The sequence below is a fragment of the Mustelus asterias genome, chromosome 9 (assembly GCF_964213995.1).
Source record: "Mustelus asterias chromosome 9, sMusAst1.hap1.1, whole genome shotgun sequence".
NCBI lineage: Eukaryota > Metazoa > Chordata > Chondrichthyes > Carcharhiniformes > Triakidae > Mustelus > Mustelus asterias.
Window position 1 is genome coordinate 73,677,650 of NC_135809.1, and position 12,235 is coordinate 73,689,884.

Consider the following 12,235-nt stretch of genomic DNA (forward strand, 5'->3'; position numbering starts at 1 on the left):
TGTGAGGTGGAACAGAACCAGTTCAATCCAGTCTCTGTTCAGTCAGACTGCATGGCAGAGGTACTTTTGATCTTTCCAAGCTTAAAGTGTGATTATTAACAATATCTGGGAACTAAAAGACAATAAGAACATAGCATGGTGGCAGCAAGTACCTGTGAGTAAATCTAAAGCATTTAAAACTAATTTAGTGCAGATTTGGAAAATTGACCCACGTCAGTACCAAAGGGGAAACTTAGCGAACAGTCCAAAAATGAAAACATGTCCTGCACATGGATCAATTAGCAGAACTTGTATAAAGGCCAGTTATTGGGAAAGGCTGTGCAGGACAAAAGGAGATGCTGATGGATAGGACACCAGAGTTAATGCAACACAACTAAATAGTAACCAAAACATCCACACCCTGGAAAATGACAGTGTGTTTGCAAACACAATAGACATAGGAACCGCTGGATGTGACCGCTCCCAGAGAATGGAAATTCACCCATCCCATTCAGATCAGGGAGAGGGGGACAAATACGCTCACAATAAATCTAAACATGAAGAATGATACTGGAACACTCCACTCAGACTATACTGGAAGATAATACCTGAAAATTTTGATGAACCCAATTCAGAGGAATGCATGAAGGAAAAGATGTTAACTTTTAGCTCAATGTCTCTGAAACACATGGCTCTGCTACCTTAAGGTTGAGTCTGAAGAGTTCCAGCTCATCTCCGTACACCATGAGGTACAGGAAACGACACGGAGGGTTGAAGAGAGTATTGAACCAACTGAAAACCCCCTCTGATCAGAAACAAGGAGAAAACCTGGTACAAATGTACCCAGTGTTTCAATGAGACTTTTGGAATGCTTCGAAAGTTTTGAGTATCACGTCACCCCTGACCCAGCAATGAAACCAATGATTAATCCCCATATAAAGCTCCAACAGAACTAAAAGAAATGCTGGAAAGAGAGTCGAAGAGATGGAAGACTCTGGGGCGTTCAGTTTTAATTTCCAAATGTCGATTGATAATCTTCTTAAAGTTAATGACTGGAACAGCTACATGATAGGAGCATTACGTTTTAATGAAAGAGGGATGTTTTATATTGTTGTATTATCTGTAAATATCTGTAAATAGCTAGGAACTAATTGTGTGTAAGTTTTCCAGGGGGTGACATTTCATTGTTGCATGTGAAGTGGAACAGAACCAGTTCAATCCAGTCCTTCTATTAAATCAGACTGCATGGCAAAGCTATTAAACATCAAGAGTTTATGATCCTTCCCAGCTTAAAATGTTTTTATTAACAACATCGAGGAACTAAAAGACAAGATCATACAATACTGATCAGCAATAATCTGTTTTAGTGACACTGATTAAGGAATACACAGGAACTCAGAGCTCTTCTTTGAAATAATGATGTGACATCTTTTACCTTCAACTGAAACATCACATCAAAAATGACGGAGCAGTATTCCCAACAGTACGACACCTAGACTTCCCGGAGAGGGATTGGAACCCACAATATTCTGAATCGGAAGTGCTGCCAAAGAAACCATTGCTAACACTAGAAGGAGCTTAGGGCTGAGCAATGCCCCCAAAAATGGCCAGAGACACTTGCAGAAAGCAAACTACTAACTTCTCAGCATGTGTGTTTTCCAAACAACCCACTGCGGTAACCAAAATACCTGCGGTGTTTAAGGAGCCCCAATATTGCTGGAAAACTGCTCTCTTATGTTTCAGGATGTGGAGATGTTGACATTGGACTGGGGTGGGCACAATAAGAAGTCTCACAGGTGAGTGACAAAGGATACATACAAATGAATTTAAATTGTCATCACGTCCGTTTTGGGCGCGGTCCTGATCGCAGCCATTATCAGGCCTTGTTAAAGGGGGAACCGGCGCAGATCGCGCTACTTGCCTCACGACTGACTTTACCGAGTTTTCGTGTCCGAAAACGGGCACAATGCGATGGTAAAATCAGGCCCTAAGGGGCAATTTAGCATGGCCAATCCACCTAACCTGCACATCTTTGGACAATGGGAGGAAACCAGAGCACCCAGAGGAAACCCATGCAGACACAGGGAGAACATGCAAACTTCGCATAGACAGTGACCCAAGGCTGGAATTTAACCCGGTCCCTGGTGCTGTGAGGCAGCAGTGCTAACCACCATTGGTAAAAATTCTTCTACTTTTCTATCATACAGTATACTTCATATAAACCTTACCATCAATGCAGCTTCAAGCTGTCCAGTGTCAAACAACTTTTGCCATTCAGGTTGCTTTTCAGAGCTGTCAGATTGCAGTTCTTTTATTAAAATGTGTGTTTGTCTTTTGTCAATCCATCTGATTGCTATCTTCCACTTGTGTCCAAACACACAAGTCTGTGTTACTACTGGTGTTTCTTTTTACTGGTGTTAATACTCAGACGCCAGTGTTTATTGACACTGTCCACATCATATTTGTTACCTGGATTGTTAATTAACTCTGTCTATTTATGATTTGATTCTCCAATACTGGACAATTCTGATCATATTTATAAATATCTATTAAACATTTGTCAATCCATCTTTAACTTGTGATATGTGGCCAGAAACTCATTTAGTGCTCGACTTATGATCTGGTCTCTTCTTCAATGACGAGGTTAAAAAAATCATTCAGTTAGTAAATTGAATTGATTTGGACCCGAACTGCTCGATGTAAGACAGCTAAGAATCATTCTTGCCTCAATCTACACTAGGCTGTATAACATTAAATTGTTTCATAGTGTGCAGTTACAAGAAGGAATTAGGCATTCCTTGTTTTTCTTGGCAAATATTCATCAGGATACAGAAACACAGCTTTCGAACACCCTATCCGATCTCCCTGGAATGTGGACCTGGTCAATAGATAAAGCAGGGAGCCCTCCCAAAATTCCCTGGGATATGGTTTTTGTCAATAGATATAGACATTGATCCTCCCCAGTTCCAAAGAAGAATAATGTATGAGGCAGAACATTATGTAAGGCAGAACATGAACTTTTTCTCTCTCTTCACAGATACTGCCAGACCTGCTGAGTTTTTTCCAGCACTTTTTGTATTATTCCTCTCCCTAGTTGCCCAGGATTATAGGTCTGGCTAGTAGCTATGGCCTCTGATCTTCGCGTAAGCGTTCTCCAAGGCGGCCTTCATGGCACACGACAGCGCAGAGTTGCTGAGCAGAAACTGATAGGCAAGTTCCACACACATGAGGACGGCCTCAACCGGGATCTTGGGTTCATGTCACACTATCTGTAACCCCCACAGCTTGTCTGGACTTGCAGAATCTCACTGGCTGTCCTGTCTGGAGACAATACACATCTCTTTAACCTGTGCTTAATGCTCCCTCCATTCACATTGTTTGTACCTTTAAGACTTTATTATCTGTAAAGACTGCATTCCAATCATTATTCTGTAAATTGAGTTTGTGTCTCTGTATGCCCTGTTTGTGAGCACATCACTCCACCTGACGAAGAGGCAGCGCTCCGAAAGCTAGTGGCATTTGCTACCAAATAAACCTGTTGGACTTTAACCTGGTGTTGTTAAACTTCTTACTGTAGTAGCTATGGTAACAGATGAAGAGGGGTGCATACACATGTGCATGAGGAGGGAAGGAAGAGACAGAGGAAACCAGTGGAATGGGCAACCCCAAACACATTAAAGAAGCCATCCCCTACGGACAAGCCCTCCGCATACACAGGATCTGCTCAGATGAGGAGGATCGCAACAGACACCTCCAGACGCTGAAAGATGCCCTCGTAAGAACAGGATACAGCGCTCGATTCATCGATCGACAGTTCCGACACGCCACAGCGAAAAACCGCACCGACCTCCTCAAAAGACAAACACGGGACACGGAGGACAGAGTACCCTTCGTCGTCCAGTACTTCCCCGGAGCGGAGAAGCTACGGCATCTTCTCCGGAGCCTTCAACATGTCATCGATGAAGACGAACATCTCACTAAGGCCATCCCCACACCCCCACTTCTTGCCTTCAAACAACCGCACAACCTCAAACAGACCATTGTCCGCAGCAAACTACCCAGCCTTCAGGAGAACAGTGACCACGACACCACACAACCCTGCCGCAGCAACCTCTGCAAGACGTGCCGGATCATCGACACGGATGCCAGCATCTCTCGTGAGAACACCATCTACCAGGTACACAGTACGTACTTTTGCAACTCGGCCAATGTTGTCTACCTGATACGCTGCGGGAAAGGATGTCCCGAGGCATGGTACATTGGGGAGACATGCAGACGCTGCGACAACAGATGAATGAACACTGCTTGACAATCACCAGGCAGGAGTGTTCTCTTCCTGTTGGGGAACACTTCAGCAATCAAGGGTATTCAGCCTCTGATCTTCGGGTAAGCATTCTCCAAGGCGGCCTTCACGACACACAACAATGCAGAATTGCTGAGCAGAGACTGATAGCCCAAGTTCCGCACACATGAGGACGGCCTCAACCGGGATCTTGGGTTCATGTCACACTATCTGTAACCCCCACAACTTGCCTGGGCTTGCAAAATCTCACTAGCTGTCCTGGCTGGAGACAATACACATCTCTTTAACCTGTGCTTAACCCTCTCTCCACTCACATTGTCTGTACCTTTAAGAATTGATTACCTGTAAAGACTCACATTCCAACCATTATCTTGTAAATTGAGTTTGTGTCTTTAGTCCTGTTTGTGAACAGAACTCCCACTTACCTGGGAAGGAGCAGCGCTCTGAAGGCTTGTGGCTTTTGCTACCAAATAAACCTGTTGGACTTTAACCTGGTGTTGTGAGACTTCTGACTGAAATTTAATGCAGGGAAATGGGAAGTGGCACATTTTGGTTGGAGGAACAAGGAGCAACGATTCTAAAGGGGCTGTAGGAATTGAGAAACCTGGGGGTAAATGTGTAATCATTGAAGATGGCAGGACAGGTTGAGAACCTGGTAAAAAGGTGTACAGGATCCTGAGCTGTATAAATAGAGGCAGAGAGTACAACAACAAGTTACAATGACAGCATCAAGTGTCTCATAAAATTCATCCTTGACATCTGGGGGACAGGTGAGTTTTGGGGCATCGGTGCACATGAGGTTTACTTGGCTGGTGTTTCCTGATAAGCGAAAAGTTAGAAGTCTCTCTGAGGCTTCAGCATGAGTAGAGTGGTTTTTAGTGTGAAACATACTCCATACTCACGTGTTGCCACTTCAATTTTCCCCTGCCAGAAGACCTTGCAGGGCAGCAACATGCACATTGAGCTTTGTAAGTTTTTTGTCTTGCTTCTGCTATTAACTTGCAGAAGGTCTTCAATAACGCCAAGCCACATGGCCCTTATGTTCTAGCTTGGGATGTGAAAGACTGGTATCTTCCTTGTTGGGTTTGTCTCGCCTGGTTATAGATTAGTGTCTGCCTGTCAAAAGATGACTTGCTAAGCTCCAAGAAGACAGTGAAGACAGGCCTAGTCAGCACCTAACTGACTGGGACTGCCCCGCCTGAGACAGGGAGTAGATATCCAATCAGATGCAATGACGTCTCACACCATCAGGATTAACCTTGGCGCTCGTGCCAATCAGACAGGAGCTTATAACAGGTAACATTTCTCCCTGTCTGTGCCAATGTAAACCACAAAGTTGAACTGTCTTCTCCAGGGCACAGTACAAAGCTGCCAGAGAGATGGCAGATTAGTGCCTACGGGAATCCACTCTTGATTTTCTGTCAGGGTTCACTTCCTTAACCTTCGTTGTTCCCGAGACACCCAAAAGACAGTGGGGCTATTTACCCACAGCCAGGAATCTGGTTTGTGGGCACCAGGGCATAACCACACATTGGTGGATCCATATGGCATGCATCCGCCAACCATGCTACCTGTGCCCCCTGCAGTTCAGCCTGGGTCCATGAGATACACAGTTTATCTACGTCACCATGGGGAGGCATACAGAGGGCTGGCTGATGAGTAGATTATACGAGTGGGAGAGGCTGATGCAGAAAGCTCTACTTTGTCAATAGTTTCACTACCAGGCAGTGATGAGAGCTGAAAACAAGAGGTGACAACTAGAGTAACCATTAGACAAATACACTGGACACACTGCACCATCCACTGACCCAGAGTAAATCATTATGGTAAAATCACACAATGACATCTTATAAATACTCTCAGCCCCAAGGGGCAGACTGTCCTCGTAAACATTCAGAGTCCCAAACGGATACAAAAATGGCTCCACACCCTGATACAAAGCACCGCAATATCTGCAGGTAACACTCCATGTTCAACAATGGTGTCACTAAAAGTATAATTGTACACTGACACACAGATGTAAACATGCACAATCCCACGCTGACACCCACGTGTCATCCATGTAATACACAGTCCAATAATGACATCTTCTATAGAGATACACAGTCCCACAATGTTATCTCCACGTGAAGATACACATTGCAACAAAGTTATCTCCACATGAAGATACACAGTCCCACAATGTTATCTCCACATGAAGATACACAGTCCCACAATGTTATCTCCACATGAAGATACACAGTCCCACAATGTTATCTCCACATGAAGATACACAGTCCCACAATGTTATCTCCACATGAAGATACACAGTCCCACAATGTTATCTCCACGTGAAGATACACAGTCCCACAATGTTATCTCCACATGAAGATACACAGTCCCACAATGTTATCTCCACATGAAGATACACAGTCCCACAATGTTATCTCCACATGTAGATACACAGTCCCACAATGTTATCTCCACATGTAGATACACAGTCCCACAATGTTATCTCCACATGAAGATACACAGTCCCACAACACTATCTCCGTGTGAAGATACACAGTCCCACAATCTTTTCTCCACGTGTAGATATACAGTCCCACAATGTTATCTCCACATGTGGATACACTGTCCGCACTAATACCTGTATGTAAAATCCCTGCAGTACATCTCCGTATAAACAAATGCTGTTGCACAATTTCATCTCAACGTCAGGATAAATCATTCCATAATGATACTTGTATAAAAAAATACACTATTTAATTCTGACTTTCACATGTAAAGATGCACATTTCCACTGTGATAGTTTCTGAAACTAATGCTTCGCTGGCACTTTGACAAGTTACCATGGCAAAGACCATGCTACAAAGTTAGCAGCTGTGATGAGTGATTCTAGGTAACTTTAAAAGATATTTCAATATTTGATCCTGAGAATGTTGATGAAGAGGAGAAAGTGCCTTTCCAAATTTCAGCGGCTGGAATCTAGACACTGTGACACCGTCAGTTATAATGCAAATGTGATTGTTTCAAGAAGAAGGAAGCTTTGCATTTATATAGCAACTTTCATGAGCATTGGAATGTACAGCCAATTAAGTACTTTTAGAAGTGTAGTCATTTTTGTAATGTTGGAAACACAGCTGACAATTTATACACAGCAACCTCCCACAAATGGGAAAATGTGACAACGATCAGATATTCTGTGTTTTGAGATATTGATTAAAAGATAAATATGGTCTGGACACTGGGGATAACTGCCCCACTTCTCTTTAAAATAATGCTATGGGATTCTTTGATATACACCTAAAACAGCAGATGGTTTAAAATTTGGAAGACATCTCTGACACTGCAGCACTCTCTCCTTGTTGCACTGAAATGTCAACTTTGATTTTTATGCACAAGTTTCCAGAGTGAGTCTTGAACCCAGAACTTTCTGTCTCAGAGGCAACAAGACTACTCTGCTGACACAGGAGAGGGGACGGGTAAGTGATGGAGAGAAGATGAGGGCTGAGGAGTGGAATTGTCAGTTTAGAAACAGAGAAGTGAATTAGATCATTAACTCAGGTCCACAGACATAGCCCTCTGGAGGGGGGCTAAACAACTAAACACTCAGCTAATGAGGAGAGGCACTGTGCCTCCCAGTCTGTTATCATCGCCCTCTGCTGGAAGATTACATGTGACCAGAATTGCCCTTGTGAAGAAGTGAAGGGACTTGCTCAGACACAGCAGGTGAGCTGCATCTCTGGGACGGATTGGGGATGTTGACAGGAACTTTCATCATCCCAGCTGCAGCCAGACTCCATCTCTGTCAGCAGCCTCTCCTGGAACGGAAATAGGATGAATCTCATAGGGGCTGACTTGTTCCAAAGTTACCCGGGCAGCGGGGCTGGGAGGATTAACAGTTCCCTCGGCATTTAGGAGCCAAGCCTGGGCTAAAAGGAAAGTACCACTGAACTGAGATACTGATGTGAGGCTGAGGTGAAATAAAATGCGGCTAACAAGCAGGCAGGAGGTATTGGAAAAGGCAAGCGGCACTTACCCAGAAGAAGAGGTTAAAGATGAACATGAGGTATTTGAGACACTGCAGGCAGTTCTGGGCCATACTGCATTTCTTCAATTCTAGAAGGAATATAAAGGAGAGATCCAGGTAAAAGACCACATATTTACTGCCCTTTGGGGAGGTATACTCTGCTTTGCTGGCTTTCGGGCCCGGGTTAGTGTGTAAGCCAAAGAAAGAGGAGTTGGCTTCAAACTGCCCGCCATACATGCTGCTGTAACGCCGAAAGGCGCCGTGTGCCGCAGAATAGTCTTTACTGTCCAGGGATGGGCTGCGGTGGTAGGCAGATTCATCACTGTCCGATCTATTCATCTTCCAAACACTTCTTCTGGGGGATCTTTTTAAACAAGAGAAAGCTTTCTGTACATCAGCATGCTCTCGGGAGGAGAGAGGGAAGTGTCAGGAGTCCCTCTCCGGGTGAGAAGTGACTGTCACTTGGAGAACACTCTTCAATTCTGACCAGAGCAGGACTCTCACACATAGTTCACCCAGCTACAGCCTCATGCCTGTCAGAGTCCAGCACTGCCTGCGCTCTGAATACCTCCGGGGCTGCACACTGTGATCTTCCCTCACTTCCAGCAAGTCCCCACTTCAAATAACTACTCCCCCACTCCAGAGCAAGCCAGAGCCGAATCATCCACTCCAGAGCAAAGCAGCTCCCCTCCTGTCTGTGTCAAAGTGCTAGCTCCTTCCTGTGTGTGTGTAGAAATGCCTTTCCATATTGCCTGCTCAGCACTCTCCGCTCCTGCTCTCTCTCTCTCTCTGCCTCCCTTTCCAATCATTGCTTCATTCTCATTAACCACAGCTGCCTCCCAGCCAATCATAACCAGAGCCCTGCATGCCAGTCAGAGAGAGAGAGCAGCAGGCTTGTGCAGAGGGGAACACCATCTCTCACTCTGCACTGATACAACTTCATTCCTTCAGATCCCCTCTCTCAGACTGCTGATTGCTTTACACATCACACTCCCTCATTTAGCCCCAAATCAGTGCCAACCAGGCTGTGTACTGCGAGAATACAGCAGCAGCTCAAGTGAGCATCCTCCAGTATTCAGTATCCCACTCACTGACAGTCCCTTCACATCTCTGAGAAAGCATAGTGAACACGGCCCACCACACTCAATCCATTTAACAGTCAACGTTGCATGCTGAAGTGGCTTTTGAGTGTCATTGAAGAATTCTGTGATCAAGGGAGGCTCTTTGCAATGCTCCCCTGGGAGAAGCTGCCTCAAATTGTCCCAACTGGAGTCAAGGCCAAGTACAGTGGAGCTGAGTGACAGGGCGTTGAGGTTTTCATTGAAAATTCAGTGGCTTCAGTTCCTCTCCTGTTCACTCTTACATATTGTTTGATCTGGAGAAAGTTGGAGATTGAATCTGAAATCACTGTAATTCTGTTGGTCTGATTCAAAAGTAAGACAGAATGATTGGAAGCTGTCACAGAAATTCACAGCAAGCCTTTATTCATTAGCTCCCCAGAAATAAACATTGCACAATGAGGAGACTACCACAAAACCCAAAGTTCAGGAAGTGGGAATATATGGATTTCAAATTGATGTCTTCACATATTGCCCTGTTATAGCTTCTTTAAAATTACCTGTTAACATTTTCTCTATGACAGACCTTAGGGGTGGCATGGTGGTGCCAGGGGTCCAGGTTCGATTCCCAGCTTGGGTCACTGTTTGCGCGGAGTCTGCACGCTCTCCCCATGTCTGCGTGGGTTTCCTCCAGATGCTCCGGTTTCCTCCCACAGTCCGAAAGGCGTGCTGGTTAGGTACATTGGCCATGCTAAATTCTCCCTCAGTGTCCCCAAACAGGAACCGGAGTGTGGCAACTAGGGGATTTTCACAGTAACTTCATTGCAGTGTTAACGGAAGCCTACTTGTGACACTAATAAATAAACTTAAACTTAACTTAACCAAGCTGACTGGCCTGCAGTTTCCTGCTTTCTGTCTCCCTCCATTTCTGAATATTGGAGTTACATTTGTTATCTTCCAATCTAATAGGACCATCCCTGCATCAAGCTTTCTCACTCGCCATTTCTTTTAAAACCCTAGGATGAAGTCCATCAGGACCTGGGTTCCAGTCAGCAGGCAACTCCAACAATTTGCTCAGTATTATTTTTCTGGTGACTGTAATTTTCCTGAGTTCCTCCCTCCCTTCCATTTCCTGGTTACAGCTGCTTCTGAAATGTTACTTGTATCCGCTATAGTGAAGACTGATGCAAAATACATGTTCAGCTGCCACCAAGACTCCAGACTCACTTTCTATAGGACTAACATTCACATTGTTAACTCTTTTCTTTTTAAAATATTTATTAAAACACTTACTGTTTTTATATTTCTAGTGTGTTTATCTCATACTTTAATTTTTCCTCCTTATTAATCTTTTTGTCATCCTTTGCTGTTCCTTATATTCTGTCCAATCTTCTGATCTGCCTGGGCAATTCTATGCCTTTTTTAAAGTTTGATACTATCTTTATCTTTTTTTGTTAACCAGGGATTGTGGGTGTGTCCTTTGAACTATTTCTTATTTGTTGGAATGTATTTATTCTGTGCATTCTGAATATCCTCTTAAATGTTTGCCACTGCGTCTCTATTGACCTATCCCTTAACCTAATTTGCCAATTCAAAAAGTTTATTAGTCACAAGCAGGCTTACATTAACACTGCAATGAAGTTACTGTCCCCTAGTCGCCACACTCCGGCATCTGTTTGGGTACACTGAGGGAGAATTTATCATGGCCAATTTCCCTAACCAGCACATCTTTCAGTCTGTGGGAGGAAACCAGAGCACCCAGAGGAAACCCACGCAGACACGGGGAGAATGTGCAAACTCCACACAAACAGTGACCCAAACCGGGAATTGAACGCGGGTCCCTGACACTGTGAGGCAGCAGTGCTAACCACTGTGCCACTATGCTGCCCAATTCACTTAGCCAGTTCTGCTTTCATAGCTATTAATTGCCCTTATTTAAATTTAAAACATAGTCTCAGACCCACTCCTCACTCCCTCAAACCAAATGTAAACTTCAATCATATTATGATCACTGCTACCTGGAGACACCTTCACTATGAGATCATTAATTACTCCTACCTCACTGCACCATACTAAGTGTGGTCTAGCTCTTCAATTGGTTCCAGAACATACTGTTCTAAGAAACTATCCCAGAAATAGTCTATGAACTCTTCATCTAGGCTTCTTTTGCCCATTTGACTATTCCGGTCTATATGTAGATTCTGATAAGCTCCAATTATTCTTTTATGCTCCCTCCCACCATGTGGTTACTATTACGGTGCCTGTACATGACTCCCACAAGTGACTACTTGCCTTTACTATATCTCATTCCCTACCCAAACCATTTCTGCATTCTAGTTTCCTGAACTTTGATCAAACATTTTGATTAGTACTCTTGATTCATCTGTTTTGTTTTAAAAGCTACAGGCATTTAGATGCAGAGTTTTTAATTTTATCCTTTTATTCTTTTTATAACCTCTAGTCTCATCTATTGATTTACTGTTAGATTTGTACTCTCTATCCCTTACTGTCGTGGTCTGTTTATCATTTCCCATAATAATATATTTTTATCTCTACTTTTTGATTTATCACATATGAAATAGGAACAGAAGTAGGCCATTCCGCCCCATTTTCCCAAATTTCATCCCTTGCCCCCACTACTTTAAAACCTTCTCTACTTCCTAAAGTAATGCAGCTCGCTAGAATACCAGTCCCAGCTTGTTTCAGTTGTATACCATCTCAACGTTACAGCTCCTACTTTCCCCACTACTGGTGTCAGTGCCCAGCAAACTGGAACCCACTTTTCCTACACCAGTCTTTTGAGCCAGACGTTCATCTCTCTGATCTGACTTGTCCTATACCAATTTGCACATGGCTGAAGTAATAATCCAGAGGTTCTGCTTC

General features: G+C 43.9%; 1 protein-coding gene across 2 annotated transcripts in view; it reads right to left on the reverse strand.

Moving 5' to 3' along the window:
- tspan4a (tetraspanin 4a) overlaps positions 1-12,235 on the reverse strand; it is a 213,547-nt gene that overhangs the window by 171,316 nt on the left and 29,996 nt on the right. The window contains exon 2 of one of the 2 annotated variants that reach the window (XM_078220372.1): positions 8,304-8,383. In XM_078220372.1, the coding sequence (XP_078076498.1) occupies positions 8,304-8,383 (80 nt within the window). Of the gene's footprint in view, positions 1-8,303; positions 8,634-12,235 lie in introns of those variants that run through there. The other variant, XM_078220371.1, reaches the window with a different exon arrangement.